This window comes from Drosophila serrata, unplaced genomic scaffold (genome assembly GCF_035046125.1).
Source record: "Drosophila serrata isolate PLE 108 unplaced genomic scaffold, ASM3504612v1 contig_30, whole genome shotgun sequence".
NCBI classification, from domain to species: domain Eukaryota; kingdom Metazoa; phylum Arthropoda; class Insecta; order Diptera; family Drosophilidae; genus Drosophila; species Drosophila serrata.
In genome coordinates this window covers 1,091,036-1,107,519 of record NW_028256928.1, presented here as the reverse complement: position 1 = coordinate 1,107,519, position 16,484 = coordinate 1,091,036, and the positions used below count along the sequence as shown (strand labels likewise).

At 46.0% G+C, this 16,484-nt stretch overlaps 1 protein-coding gene across 1 annotated transcript; it reads right to left on the bottom strand.

Annotated features, from left to right (window-relative positions):
- Nucleotides 1-89: 89 nt before the first annotated feature.
- On the bottom strand, nt 90-12,133 carry LOC110176606 (glycerophosphocholine phosphodiesterase GPCPD1). Its single transcript, XM_020943030.2, has one exon. The coding sequence runs from the start codon at nt 2,336-2,338 to the stop codon at nt 122-124; it is 2,217 nt and encodes a 738-aa protein (XP_020798689.2). The 5' UTR covers nt 2,339-12,133; the 3' UTR covers nt 90-121.
- Nucleotides 12,134-16,484: the final 4,351 nt, after the last annotated feature.

Sequence of the window (16,484 nt, the reverse complement as noted above, 5' to 3'; positions counted from 1 at the left end):
GTCCACGGGATATTCCCGGCTTAGTCCTGTAATGCCCTTTGTCTTTATGGTCGGTCTCGGACGTTTGCGAGTGATTACGGGACCAGAAATGGGATTTTCAGAGGACATAAATCCGGAATCTTTATTCTTCGGGATCGATTTTCTCCCGCAGGGTGTAGCCGCACTTCTGGCGCCACTCTTCCAGCTCCACCTCATCGATAATCGGCCGCGTGGACAGCGAGTCGATAGTGCAGACTGTTTCGCCCAGCACTTCTTCACCCATTTGATCCAACTGATTGATGCGGTCATAGATGATGCCCACTACGCCGAACCGCCTTAGACGATTGCGCACCTCCGCACTGGTGGCGGTTCCGCCCCAGGCCAGCGTCTGCAGATCGAACTGGCGCAGCAAGGACATCAGAGCGATATCCTCGAGCAACGTGTTGGTGTGCAGACTCAGGCCGAAGAACTCCAGGGAGTTGCACACCTGCACGGCAGTCCTCACCCGACTGACCCGCTCGTCGGCATACTGGACCGGTGAATCCGGGTCCGCGGAGAGCAGGACCACCGGATAGAGATTCTGCTTGTAGCGCACCATTGCACAGATGTCCGCATCAGAGCTGGAGATCATGATGCGCCTACGACCGGCGTTTTCCAGAATAGTTCTGAGGATTGTGTCCACATAAAAGTTGCGATCGAAGGTGGGCTTGAAGCTGCCCGACTCCCAGCGCCTCGAATTGTCCAGCTGTGGCCATTTGATTTCGATGTTGAAGCCCACGGACATGGGCAAATCCTCATCCCCGAGCTGGAAGAGATCCAGGAGCAGTGGGAAAGGCCGCTGGTCGTTGCGCATCTCGTCGCAGGATAATTCGCAACTTTTGCTTCCGGCAAAGCGCAGGACACGCACATCCTTCAGCTGATCATAGGTGAAGGCTTCCAGAGGCACAGCGATATGATCCTTGAGCTTCGAGCCGCCCATGCAGAGCAGCATCATCTTGTTGAGCTTCTCGTAGGGAAAGACCAGCAGGTCCTGGTTCTCCAGCAGCTCATCGTAGTTGGGCATGCGCTGCTGCAGGAAGCGCAGCACATAGTCGTGATACACCACCACCTGTGCATCCTGGGTGAGTTGAACGTCCAGCTCCACCATGTCAGCATTGTTTGAGGCCGCTTCCTTAAAGCCGTGAATCGTATTCTCGCGGAACAGGTCAGCTCCGAGCCGGTAGGTCTTGCCTGATCCCCGGTGTCCGATGTCCATGCACATGCGACTCTTGCGCCAATAGCGTTCGAAGCTCTGGCTCATGTTGCACATGAAGCCCTCCAGTGGACGGATGAGTAGGTACTGTACGGTCAACTCCATCAGTGGCCTATGCGTGGAGGCGCAGGTTATCTTCACCTGGGCTGAGCCTTCGCTGCCCTGCAACTGTTCCGGCTGGAGGAACCCGTAGCCATAATGATACGGCGGCTCGTCTGAAGCCGCCTTATACGCGTAGGTGTAGAGATCTATCCGGTAGAGCGTCTCATCTGGATAGGCTATTGTGCAGTGAAACAACTGCATGTCATTCGGTCCGCAGGGCACCCCATAAGGGGGCTGGAACTCCAAGATTCTGGTGCTACGCAGATTGGTCACCTCAATGTAGGCCATTCGAAGTTCCAAGTTCGAGTCCCCTAAAGAATGACCGACCAGGTAGTTGGAGAGACGAGTCAATGATGATTTCTCTATGGGTTCCTTAAATGCGGCCCCTTTGCAACCGTTGTCAGCCTCATGCATCGGCGTTACGAGGACATTGAGCAGACGCGGCTGCTGGCACTGCCAGTGGAAGGGAGCGTTAAAGAACTTTAAGTGGACTATGGACTCTGTGGTGATCCACCCGCGGTCCACAATATTATCGTCCTCCTCAATGTGTGGATGGCCAAAGCAGTCGATGTCCTTGAGCAGGTTCTGGCAGGTGCGTATGACCCGCGGCTGGAGCTGTGCTTCCCAGGAGCGTATGTAGGATTCCTTTGCTACCGGGTCGTAGACCACCACGCAGTATCGGTAATGGATGTCAATGTTTCGCGGTATGGTCAATACAGCCTCGTAATTGATGCAGCTGCAAATGTTTTTGGTGCAATGCTGCTTTTGCATTATAACCACGCGCTTTGGGTCCCAGGAGCCCAGCGATTCGCAGTTACCGGATATGGCAACATACTCGTTGCCACTGAGCTTGCGGTGGTAGATCACAGTGAAGGGCCACTCGGTGGTGGGCACCGGTGGCGGTGTCTCTGACACCACAGAAGACTCCCTCTCCGAACCGAGTCCATCTTCCTTCAAATTGGGATCGCACTCCTCTCGTTCGTTGGCGAAGAACCAGCGATGCATGGTTACCTTTCTATATTGATTGCTACGGAAATTTCGCTAGAATGTTCTTTATAAAAAACAATATAGTGTGTTAAAAGTCTAGATTTTAAATGTGTCTGTTTGACAGTAGAATAGATTTTAATAAATTAACCAAACATCTATTTTTGTTTCTACGAAATTCAGGAGTTCCCAGCCTTCAGAGCTCCCCATTTAATAGATTTCCAAGTTGTCTCTGTCTCATGTCAAAGCATATCATTAACCACATTATCATTAACCACAAACAAAACAAGGACTTCGTTTGAGGAATTTTCAAAACTTTCCCACCAAAAGTCGGCTGAGCATCCTGTCATATTTCCCGCAGGAAGTGATCTTTTGATCCGGAAACTATAAAATTGGTACACCAAGCCCGTACAAATCTCTGTGTCGCGGACTAGACACGCAAGCCTCGTTCGCTCGGAGAAAATAAAAATAAAAAACTCTAAAACGGGCCACCTGCGACAGGATCGGGGGAAGAAAACCAAGGATCGCGGCAGGGACATGCCTGGTACTCGAACAAGGGGTTGTAGTCCTGCTCAAACAGGAAAATTAGGCGCAGTTTTAGTTTAGTTAAGAGGGGGAAAAAACATAATTAGTGTTGGCTTTAAAATTAAATTTTAATTGTAGCCCCTCCTCCAGAACTGTTCCTGGGGTAAACTGTGGGAATTTAAGAGACTCCTCCGCCGAGTTGATTCCAAATTTAGAACTGTCTTTTTGACAGTTGTCAATGAAACCATTTCGAGCACTTCCCAATCGGAGTGTCTCACCTTACCCCGAATCAGGGCGACACTTCGCTGGCTTCCGACTTGGGGCGATCTCGGATTTCCCTGGTGCCTAATCCGCTTGTTTACCAAACAAATCAGCCGAAAAGGGGTGACAACCGCGAATGGGGATCGAAATTTATGCACGTCAACAGCGATTAAGCAGCAAACGAGGCAATCAAAACCATAGAAGACACATGCCAGAAGATTCAATCCCAGTTGCAGATGCTGCAGCTTGTTAAGATTTCCCCGCTGCCAGCTGTGCATCTGCCTTTAGTCGTAAAAAGTAAATAGAGATCAACAGCCTAACTTGAATAATGATATTTAACAGCTTTCTATCTTAATGCAAATACTGGAAATCGTTTAAAATGTACTCAAATAAAGGAAGAGAGCTCTGCTTAACCCTACCCTCCCGCAACCGAAACGTAACAAGAACCTCACGCCTGTCGCAAGCGATCTCTTGTTGGTCCTTCCTTCCTGTCAATGTCCTTCGTCCCTGACACAGCATAAAATGCAGACACATGTCCGCTAGACCGCAGAACGAGTGCCAAAAGTGCTGTCCATCGGCAATGTCCTTCGCTTGGGTGACCATGTCCTGTGTGCAACTGCAGCTGGCAGTGAAACCGAAGCCGCGCCTGCGTAGGCCCTAGCAGGTAGAAGTCCCTCGGTTCCTTCCGTTTGACAGACTTGCTGCTCTTGACCCCGCTGCGGTCGAGATTTCCACGGTTGCAAGTGCAATTAAATGGCAAACAAAGCAAAGTATGTAAAACCGCAGCATGTGCCCAGGTAGAGGCGGGATCAACTGTCAATTGGCAGCCAGTTCAGACCTCGCTGGCTTGGAGCACTGCACTTCCTGTCGCGGGAAACTCAAGCCGAAATCCTAATTAAGCATAAAGAAAGACTAATTTTCCCGCTGCCCTTCTGATGTCCCATAGTGGGAAAGTCGAATTGGAAATCTGTGAGGCACTCGTTTTCCCCGGTGGATAATCTACTCTCCTTTCTCGCGGTCTTCGAATTACGCTCATTGCAGCGAGGCCTGCGCACAGGCGTTCTGTGCGAGGGGGGATTACTGTGGAAAATGTAGTTTTCCGCTTTGTTCCCGTGTAGTTGAATATCCTTGGGAAAGACCTCAATGTTTTCCCCTGTGCGGTAAGTAAATAATATTTTGTGCGATGTTTACGTGATTTTGGAGCAGTCCGATTTCCTTGGAGGATGTCCTGAGGCAAACACGGATGCAGGATGTCCTTACAGGATATGCTTAAGCAAAGCCTGGGATATCCCTTGGCCAAACAGGTGCGCAGCCTTTACATTCCCAGGATCAAAAGTGGGAATATACAAGCCCCAATCCCAATTGCTTAAAGACCCCATGTCAATAAATCATCCCAGCACTTTCATGTCATCCAACCCGACGACTTCACTCAATGGAAATCAATAGCCGGAAAATGGTTTTCCAGGCGAGCGTAAAACCAATCCAACACCGAAAACACCAGAAATCACAAATTAGCTACACGACAACTACAGTGTGAGAACAAACCCCGAGGCAGCACAGCATTTAAATACCAAAAAAGTCATTGACACATGGAGTCCTATGGCAACATCTGGACAAGTATTAAAAAAACAATAACAGACCCTTAAGTGACATCCACCGCGCCAGGATCTTTAGCGGCAACTCGCCCGTGGAAGATTACAATTTATGGCTGAGACTGATTCTTCAAATATTTAACCAGAAGTTGGGGCCGGGGACACGACGTGCATTTCTCAAGACCTCAGGAATTTGTTACGGAAAAAACGGTATTGAAACAATTTTAAAAAATTCTGAATGATTTCCGTGAGAAGCGATACAGGATGTGGGGCTCCATGAAATGGGAATTGGGCGGAGCTAGATGATTTTAATTGGACTTTGGGGGGAAATCTTGGCAGCCATTTCTGTAAAGCAATGTAACAAATCCTTCTGCTATCGCTTCTCCAAGCTGGCGGCTGATTTATTTACGATCTGAAATCCGAAGCTGGACTATCTCTTGGGCCTGTTCCAGTTCTAGTTTTCGACCTGCGATAAGCCTTTATCGTCGCGGAGAGTTACACTGAAAATTGAGCAGTTCGAATGTTATTTACGAGCCGCCCTGCGGTCCAAGATAAGCCCGATGAGATTACATGGGATCAGGAGTGCCGCAAACCAACTCAAATTTCACGTCCATCGAAGACCCTGCCACTTTATGACTCAATAATACTTTCAATATTTATATCAATTGTTATTAAATATTATTGGCGACCAAGCAACCCTAACTCTTGGACTCAACCCTTGCTGGGTTCCTCCTGGAAATTCGAAACCGCACAGGGCAATCAAAGTCAGCTTCGAATGTGAGAATTATTGGGTTTCGGCAATTAAGTTCCTGGCAAAACGAGGGTGACTTCGCCCCAGTCTTGGGTATTAGGTATTGGGTATTGGGTATCGTGTTGGGTTCCGGTGCCGCAGAGCTTCTGTTTCTGTCACAGATCGGTCCGAGTGGTCACCTTCGATTGGGTGGAAGTAATTAGCCAGCCGGCTGAGCCCGGCAGAAATCGTATATCAGAGGCGATCCCGGATGTGCCGAGAGGGCATTTGCATTTGCATAGGGCCTCTGGAGGTCCGAAGCCCCAGATGTTTCCACATCGGAACCAATTTTATCTAGCCCTAGACTTCCGTTCTGAATGGATTCCCACCAGATAGCAGCGATGGCTCACCTGCGGATCTGGGAGCATGGAGCGTGGAACCATCTCGAGGGCGACCCGACCCAGATGCAGTGCCAGTGCCAGTCATTACTATTATCGTGACAAATATTTGCCCGTAGATAAACCTCGTTTGTTCGCCGCTCCGAGAGCAGTTCTATTCATTAGTTTGGACTTAGTTTCGGTCGTCGTGTTGACTTGTTACTTGTTACTTGTTACTGCATTACGCATACTCGCACTTCCTCGGGGCTGAGGCTGAGTTGGTTCATTCATAAAATTAGATTCGGCGCTGCAATTGGAATGGCATCCCACGGATGCCGCTCGTATCTTTCAGATACACAAATGTTGCCGCTAAGTGTAAATAGGTTTTTGGGCAAATTCGGTTGTTTGCCCGCCGTTATCTGTGCCTTCGTTTCGTTGATAAAAGTTCTCCGAAAATACGAGTATAAAGCAAGTAAGCGGGGCAGCTGGCTAAGTTCCGAGATAGTTTCCCACAGAACCTACGAATGGATTTCTGGTAATATTGGCCCGTTCTGGATTTTTTGGGCTAAGTTCAAAGGTCAGACTCTAGAAATGTGTGCTTAAAATGGAACCGAAATTGGTAGTTAAACTCGTTTTTCCGTGTCCGAAATCGAGTTGATCGCCCTGACCCATGAGAAGTTTTCGTCCAGCCTGACCTCTGACCCGAAAGCACTCACCCCTGGCCAGAGCCTGCCAAACGGGATATGTTCAGTGTCCAGTGTTCGGGCGGTCAGCTCTGAACTCACCGAAAGCAATACACGAGCTTTGAGTATGTTCGCATCATTTGATTATGAATTAAGAGCCAATCTTCCGGAGGCTGCGATCAGAGTTCAATTGCTCAATTAGCAGATCGGAACTCCTGTGAATGGCCGGCGATCTGAATGAGTTTTCCACGCAACTATGTACAATGGGGCGATGGCATGGGGAGAGCTCCACCGAGTGGAGCTGCCAGCGGAGCTGCTCTTAATCATGTTAATGGCATTAAGCAGCTTAATCGACGGCAAAGATCTAAGCCCGCGCGTCGATAATCAGCCATGGAGCGGAGACCACCCAGTCAGGGCTCCACTGCTACTCCTACTGCCAGTCCCCGACTCCCAATCCGACTCCGACTTCGAGTCTAATTAAAAACAAAAGTCCGCCGCCTTGTAAATGTCAAGCGATTGCCACAGATCACGAACTTCTGCCTTCGCCGGCATAAGGCAGTTGCAAAATCAAAATGCATTTAGCAGAAAGCAAAAAGCAGCCACAATTAGCCGGCAGTTCGAAGTCGGCAAATGACAAACAAATGAGCAGAGTGACGGTACAGCGGGGAGGAGTATGGAGTATGGGAATCATAATAAAATAATTGACGGGAACTGGGGGAGCTGGACCCCTTGTATTGACATTTGCCACCGGAGGTTGACACGTTGGTCCGCCTGACATTTTAATACGCGGCGGTTTGCTTGCGAAACCAGAGTTTCGGAGCTTCTGGGTTTCTCCTCTCTTGTTTTTGTCAAGCGACTTCATAAAAGGGGTTAAGCAGTCTCTGCTGATCCCAGCGACTTAGTTTTGGACCTGGGCCAGAAGGGTCTTGGGGCAGAGGTTTGGCTCTTGTAAATATTTGTGTAGAACTCCAATGAAATAGTTTGGGCAAACCGTAAATCTCTCAACACCTTTTTGCCGAGCACAGCATCTGCTGGTGGCCAAGACAATGGACCAAGTCAGAACGCCCACAAAGTGACCATGAAATTGCCAACGGAAGGAAGTTCGGCTGCCACAAAAACACGGCCTAAAACAATTGCTTGCAAGAGCGGGGGAGCATGAGCACCTCACTAAAATAGTTGTCCAACGAATGAGCTCCGAATGACCAAAAGGCAAATGTACCGACATGAAGACATAAAAGGCTGTAATGTCCATAAATATGGTCAATTATTTTGGTAGCCGGACAAACACCATCTCCTCCCGCCTCATGTCCTTTCGTCAGCCCGTAAATCACTGGGAAACCGGAGCGGCAGGACAATGCCACACCCCTGCTGCCGGCGGTCGGTAGGTGTGTCACCTTGCGCACAATGAGCCTGGCTACCTTTTGGCCAACACCTTCTGGCCGAGACAAAGACATCTCATCGGACTTAAACTATTTCCTATTCCGACGGCAGCTGTAGTCTGAGGCGGCTAATGCGGTAATTAGATAATGCCGGGGCACGCGGCACTTCCCACTCCCTTTGGCGGCACGACGAATGTGATTGCCGGAGGCTGACAAATACGGGTTAACAGATCGCAATCAGCCCGGTAATGCGATACTCTGGGCAGAAAAGGAAACAAACGTAGAAACTCCTCAATTGATGCGGCTCAACTCGTTGCCACAGTTGCAACCCCTTGGCAGCGGGCGCAGGATCCCTCCCATCCTCCAGGATCTGTATCAATTTCGGTGACTTTGGGCCATCCCTCAAAGCAAGAATCCTTTCAAATCAAAACCGCAAACATTAGTAAGCCCATTTTGTGAGCTCTCTTGTCTGACGGCCGCTATTGTTATGTTATAGCCCAATTTGCCATGATTTCACCAGGCCAAAGGCAATTAAAGACCGCGATATAGTGATATTTGATACTTGTTTTGTTTGCTTAGAAATTGATTAGAGTTTGGTACTGGAAAAGTTTTCAAGTTTAATTTTATGGTATTTCTGCTTACAATTCAATGAATATAATTTATTTCTAAAACAGTCTGGACATTTTCCGTTAGACTTCCAGCATCCATTTCAAACATCATTAGGGTCTAACCCCTTTTCCATAAGCTGGCCCCGAACTTTGAGCTGGTCAACCCTTTGGCAGCCCAGCTGACCAACGGTCAAATGTCAGTCTCCGGAGTGCAGCTGCTGTCAGAGATCTCGGAGACCTCAAAGATCTCCTTCCCAAGATCAAGGAGCTGCTGCTGCATCCCCATCTCTCGTTGTCGAAAGTCAACCCCCGGGGTTAACATCTTGTTTCGCAACTTTGTCAAACACAATTAAAAACACACACGAAGTAGTAATGGAATTTTGATTGAAACGCCAGCGAAGTGTCAATCATAGTCGTTTGAGGATATTTTCCAAGGATCAGAATTCGCAAAACAGTATTGTAATATTAATTAAGTAAAGCGAGGATAAGAAGAGACGTATATGGATAGGGGAAATCAAATGGTTCACTGCTTGTCCTCTTTATACCCATGAGAACGAAAGAAATTTCATTAAAAATCAACTCGATTTTATCCCAAAAAAATCGAGTTTTTCTTTTGAGGAAAATTATACAAATCATGCACCCAAAGGGACCCTAGTCCATGAAGTATGCAAATGCAGGAACCGTTGCGAGGTCATCGGGGTCAGCGCTGTCCAGAGCGAAGGGTTGCTCGGTTGCTATCTGTCCAGGTGTGCCCCAAGGAAGCTTGAAGATTTTTCATTAGAAATCCATAAAACTGAAATCGCAAATCGCGCTGTCGGTCAGCTTATTATGCGTGACAGCATTTACAGAGAGATATACCCATGACAATCGTATCGCCATTGGCATATCTTCGTGGGGCGACTTGAGATCGAGGCCAGGCAGCTGTCTTTCCGCCGGATACTTGCCCGGATTCAATTAGCCGTCGATAGAAGGAGTTTGGGTGCTAAGACATTTATGTTTTTATGGTGCACATCGAATCCATTGGACAGCCCTCGAATTAGTCCGGCATTCGGGACTTTATTAAAGTGCGATAACTTGGATATTGTTCGATGATCGTTTGTGATTCATTAAAGGAACTCAGCTCAAGAGTTTTTGGCGGGAATTCGTTGCAAAGTTATTTGGCTCCCATCGAAATTCGATCAACAATAAATCTGATTTCAGCTATTCATGCTACCTTCTTAAAGGTGGCAAAAACGCAGCATAAGGATTTGGAGAAAATCCTTCAAGGCAAGAGCAAATCCAAAATAGCCCATTGTATGCCCGTTTCGAGCTGTCAATAAATATTTATGAATATAATAAAGTCAACTTCGGGCGAGGCAGGAACAAAACAACTGATGCCACGCGGCTTTCCTCCTTTCTTCTCTGGAAATGAATTTGTTTGCCTTCAACGCCGCTGAAGTATTCAAGACGACGACGCTGTGTATGCAAAAAGGTAAGGAAAATATTTGCAGGGCCCAAGGAATCTGGGTCAGAGGTCGCCTGCACAGAATCGGGCAAGGATCCAGGACTCGCTGCAATTTTCTATGCCAGCGCATATGCAAAAACCGAGCAACCTCCCCTTGCTTTTACTTTGGCATGGCAGTTTTCCCGGCAGTTTTCCCTCCTCTCACCACGTTCCGCTTGACAATTATTTTTGGTATATTTTCAATGGATTTTCCGTTAATTTCCGTTTGATTTTTCAGTTTTATGCGTTTGCTTTTTTCACCCATTTTTTTTTCCTGGTGTCGGTGTCGGTGTCCGGGGAAATGGAAAAGCGAATAGAGTGCGAAAAATTGCATAGTTGCAGTTACAGTTCGGTGGCCAGTATAATTAATTATCATTTTCGATTTGATGTGTCGCCGCAACTAATTCGGTTTTTATGTTGCCTGCCTATGATTTGGCGAAAAAAATAACGTCGGTTATAAATTTGAAATAATGGTGATTTCCAGAGAGACTTTAAAGACTCACATAATTCTGCATATTTTCATTGCCTTGGATTTCATTTCCTACGAATTGAGGTTTCCTGGGAAACATCTCTCCCTCATGAATTATAATAGATTACAAACTGAAAGTTTCCCATAAAAAAGGTGGACTTTGGTCCAGTTCTAACGGTCAAATGTTCATCAAATGCTAAAAGTTCAGTTGTTTAACTGGACCAGAGAACAGCTTGTCACCTCTGTGAACCCCCTAGCCTGTGTCAGCAGCAATTAATGTGGAAAGTTCAAAGATTTTACCCTAAAAAAACATTGAAGAAAGGCAGAGAAACACACTTCTGTTGGTCGAGCATCTTTGATCTGGCCAAGATCCCGACTCAGCATCATCATCATCATCCCTTTACCACTTTTTTACCCTCTCCTTGCCCTTTTTAAGGAACTCTTTAACAGAAATTAATTTTCGGGGTTTTTTGCACCCAAAAAGAGTCGAAGAAAAAAGGGGAAACTAAGCATCTTTTGATGAGGCAGCGGCAGAGCATCTTGGTTGCTCGGGTTCAAGGGTTTCGGGTTAAAGGGAGTAAACCTCTATTGGCAAAACAGCAATTTATTAATTACTGAACTCTAGGGGCAGGCTAAAAATAAGTCAAGAATTGAGGAATTTGAAAAGATTTCAATCGAAATTAAAACCGCAGGCTCTGCTCGGAACTATCTCGTCGATTATGTCACTCGGCGCACTTGTTAATTGCTTTTGTTTTTGGGTTGATAAGGAAGATGCTTTTTTAATTCCCGGAAAAAATACTCGTTTTTAATGGCCCCTTCGAAAGACTCAACAAAAATTGACCATTCAAGCGATAAGCGTGCAAAGAAATCAGCTGATAAGCCGCTCTATAACTATAGCAATACATTAATTAGAAAGTTTATAAAATTTATAAAATTATTTATTTAACAGAAGATATAAAGCCAGAGCTGCCGTGCGCTCCACTTTACTGCTGCCTCTGTGCTTGCTTGCCAACTGGGAAATCCTCCAGCTTTCGTTGCTTTCCTTAACAAATTTTCCATTTTTCCCCAAGTTTCCCCCCAAAAACTGCCCCACCCGTGTAACCCCTGACTCCTTATCTGCCATCTCGTTTGCTCTTGTGACAGTAAGAGCCGGTGGTAGGCCAGAGGGGGCTTCGTATTTGATTAACAAATAAAAAAGAGCTCTGCTCGCTCTCACACTCTCATGTACACTCTCTCCACACACACACACACACACACACACGGTCTGCGCCGAGGGGCGTGGCCTTCGCTTTGAGTGAGTTTGCTCTGAGTGGAATAGCATGGCCCGGGGTTTCGTTAAGAACGCTCCCAATTGCAACCCAAAGCGATGGGTAGTTTTCCAGTTGGACTAAGTAACAGAACGGAAGGGACTGTTAACTAACAGAATGTTAATGTTTATATTTATGGCAAATAAGAATTTATGGCAAAAGAGAATTTACAGGGTATATTTCAAAAAGATATTTAAAATTTGCATAATAGGAAAAGATAAGAAAAGTTATGCTAGTACTTACCTTTGATTCTTTTTGTTTAAATTCTGTTTAAATAGTGAAAAATTTAAAAGTTTTAAACTTAAAATTATTTTAAAATATATATTCATTTGGAATCAATTCAAAGCAAAACTTAAAAAAGAATAATTACATACATATATGAAGTGGAAGTCCGGAAGTGGCTCCTTTAACTACCTTTTGATTATTGTATTAATATTCTGCAAGTAGATAATAAAACAGAAGACAAATTATTAAATGATTGAATCAATGACTGATGCAAAATAAAAATATTTAGCTTATGGTATGAATAATAATAATAGTGTAATAATCCATAAAACTGTTTCATATTCTCCCCCAAAATAAATAAATAAACAAATGATAATGAATAAAGTATGGGTAAAATGAATATTTACATTATTACATTTATAATTTATATTGTAATTTACCAATTGCATTCCTCGCAATCTGACCAATTTCTTTGGCCATATTGGGCCATCAATCAATGGAAACTGGCACTCGCTGAGCATTCCCGTTACACTAATATAGAAATCGGGGGGGAGGGGAAAATGTAAAATTGCGAAATTCCGCAGAGAAAAACGTCTATTAATTAACAACCTTTCCACCGCTTCGAGCGGAGCTTCATCCATTCCCCAGATGAATGCCAGCAGCCTGCGACTCAAATAATTAATGATGCGCCGCGGCGTCTCAACTTTGCGCCATCGCTGTGCAAATATTAGCAAATTATTTTAGTTTTATAGAATCCCAGCCCGGCTGCTGCGACTGTGTTTGCTCAGCGCCAGCCGTTAGCCAGAAATGTCAATTTCTTAGACTCCGTCTCCGACTTTGACTGCCACCGAGACGTTGTCTTTGAAGGACGAAAATGAAAAGTCGGCCAAGGCAATGCGCATCCCTGCCTGCCTGCCAGCCAGCCTTCCCTTTGAGGGGGCACTAATGATGTCCTGGCCCTGTCCTGTGTGGGTTACATTCGCTGGCTCACACTCACCCTTCCTTCCTGCCATCGAAGCATTCTGACAATATTTGCACTTTTCCATTTGGCTAAACGCCGTCCCACAGCTCCCAGAGCTGTCCCAGTTGAACCTTAATTGTTCCTTTTGTCAACTACTACTCGGAGTAATTAAAAACACCTTTCAACTGTCGAGTCGAACGGGGAGAAAGGCTCAGTGAATGATGTCCTGGCAGTAAGAGCGTTCTGTTTGATTAGCAAATTTGTCAAATTTGTGCCCCAAAATCCATTTGTCAAACTCCTAATGATTTTCCCAAAAGAGAAATCCGGGGAGAGAGAGAAATCTCCAACTAAACTCGAAGATTTTGCAAGATTTTGCGTAATTTACATATGCGGGTAATTTAGGCAAACAAAAAAATTAATTAAAACCGCAAAGCGGCGACGAGAGCAGCAATTAATTTTCAATTTGAGTCGCATAAACATTTTAATTGTTTGTCTGCAATTTAGCTGGCACAACAACACGAGTGAACAGGCAAACATATGTTAGCGGAAGATGGAAATGGAAATGGAGATGCCTCCTTTTGGCCACATAACCATATGTACTCCGATTCAGATTAACGCCGCGGGCACGCTCCAAGCGTAGGGATGGGGGCCAGCTCCATGAATTTCAATTCGCTACCCCAGGCACACACTCACACATATCTCTGGTCTCATTTATGCCACAAAGCGTAAGCAAACTTTCGAGGCGGCAATAAAATCGCAAGACGCCATGTTTAACTGCCGCACAGCTTCCGCAACCACTAAACTCACATGGCGCACATCCTGCCCATACATTTAGCATCCTATTTGCATATGTATATGGCAAGTAGAACCTGGAGGATGGATGGATGGAGTGCCGGCTTCCTTGTCATATTTCCATTAGCATTTTGCCATTTAACTCATCCTTGGTGTGGGTTTTTGGGCGCTGCTAAGTGTATCATCTCGCCTTGCCGCATTTATTACCCATATTCGAGCATCCGGCTTTTATCCTTTCGCTCCTTCGCGTTCCAACACGCAGCATAATTGCCGCCTTTGGCGCTTCCTCCATTGTCACGGATGAAACTTTATTACTGCCTTTTGTTCAACGTGGCGTATGGGTAATGGCATCCTTGGTGACAAAATCACAGTATGGGATATGGTATAAAGTTGCAACTAATACTATATATTACTATTACTAAGAGATTACTATTTCTTGACCCACATCCATTAAGAGTAAAGAACTTAACCTCGAAAGCCAGCAAAAAAGAGAAAACCAAGTGGAGAAGCTACTGATTGTTGAACTCTTGAACTGTATCGGGACTTAATAGAAACGCAATCAAATAATTGCGCAAAGTGTGCCACAATCAAATATAGCAACAAATTAGCCAAACGCCAACACCAACCAAGTTTTCCCGCTGCGAATCGATAAAGGCGGGGGCAGGGAGCGAGGGGTTTGACCAAGAAAACCGCAGAGAAGACATTACAGAACTATCCAGTTGGTGGATGTGGATGTGGATGGATCGGGCAGGCCGAAAAGCGATAAGTTTACAATTGCTTATGACTTCAATTAATCTGTGAAAGCGCCTACGCAGAAGGCGCACAGGAGGGGAAGATGGAACAGGGGGACTGGTCTGGGATTGGGGCCTTCGATGTCTGTCGATGTCGATGGTGAATTCGCCAGCACGAAAATAGGAAACTATGAAGAGAAAAACCGAAAATAGAAATTGCAATTGAACTGGGCAAGAACTGGCTGTTTGGCGTTGGAGCAGGTCTGGTTCTGGTTGCGGTTCTGGGTCCCAGGTTTTTTCGGTCCCAGACCGCAGCCAAGACAATTGACCTGGAGCTCCACTGAAGATGTGCCCGGGCCCCGGGGAGTGGATGGGCCTCCGAGGTTCATGGCTGGCGGAGGAACGGTAAATTGCTTAGTCACTGGCCAGCTCCCATCTGCGATCTGCAGGCGGCGATTGTGATCACGATCATTATAATTATTTGACTTTGGCATTATTATCAAAATGGAATCGCATGCATGTCCGCATCTCGGATCCTCGGATCTCCAAGACTTGAACCCGCACGCATACCCGAGGGTCTATTCCACACCCACCACACCTGAGTGGCATGAGTGGCATCCACTGGGGTTTTCCATGGGATCCCCTGTTTGGCCCACATCTGATTTCAATCATGGAACGATTTACATTTGCTGCAATTATTCGGGCTGCCTGATTATGTCTGTTACAATTCCTGCAGGTGTTTGTGAATCCTTTTCCGCTTCATTTTCAATTCACGCAAATGGATTCCCCGATTCGCGGTACACATGAGGCTCGGCCAGGTGCTCAAATTGCCCAGGTATAAGATGTATCCGAGAGTTTCATCCAAAGGAAGGGGTTAGGCGAGCAGAGTTCACGGCCAGCGAACGTGTGTGCTCACCGGACGCATCTTCATCTCATCTCGATTGCAGTTGCACCTGGGCATCCGTGGCTACTGGAGATGCAGTGAAGCTGGAGCTGGAGCTGGAGCCGAAGATGGAGCTATATTTTGGCCAGCCCCTGGATATGTGCGGATGTCATTTGGGCCACCTTTGAACTCCTCACGCGCCTCCTGAAAATGATGAAAGCGCCGCATCTAATGGGAAAAATGGTAAGACACTTTTTTCTCCATATTTTTTTTTACATTTTTGTTTGCTTAGGGAAAATTGAAAAGTTGATTAAGCTCGAGCGTACAATTCGAAAGTGAGTTTCAAATTAGAAAAATACAAGTTGAACTTAAACTTTGACCTGGTAAAAATGATTAAATGGAATAATAAGGTATTTTTTAAAAACCAGGATGAGTTTTGGTTCATAATTATTCTATTAAGGGGTCAGGAACCTACTTTAAAGCTTTGTTTACCTTAAACATTTTTAGATTTAATAAATAATAAAATAAAGTAGGGGATATATTATACTAAAATATTCATATTACCATTTTTTATACCATAATTTCTACAGTCATGGTCATGCTCGCTCAGCTCATGCATATAAATCATTTGAAGAGCCATAAAACGGCAGCGAAAAAATCGCAAATAAAAACATGTCATTGTGAAAACAGCAAAATGGGTCTAAAACATAAAATTTAAGATTTGTGTCCGAAAAGAATACTTTGCACGGTGCTGAGGACCTGTGACCAGTGACCAGGGGCCAGAGCACAGAGCACAGAAGCGGCCATAAAGTGGCTTTTACGGCCACCGGGCTGGAGGCGAAACCGAAGACCAAGTCGAGATGATAAATTGTTCACCGCGGCCACTTGGCTTGTTGGACGTTTGTCGATTATTTCCCCGGATTTGCCTCTTTTTTTTGCGTTCATACTATACCCTGGCCAAGCAGGTCGACAACTTTTCACTGCCGACGACACTAACGGCTACCATAGATCAGATCCGACCTGGCCGAGGACTCGGACTCGGACTTGGACTGGCGGTTCTTCTCCGGCGGCTGGCCGAGGAGCATTAGATTAGACAATTTGTTGGGACTCTGTGGCGAACAGTTTGTGCCTGCAAGCGCCAGGGTCGAGGCTGTGTGGAAT

Excerpts from the sequence above, each read along its gene's own strand:
- LOC110176606 (XM_020943030.2), bottom strand. The coding sequence starts at position 2,338 with ATGCATCGCTGGTTCTTCGCCAACGAACGAGAGGAGTGCGATCCCAAT.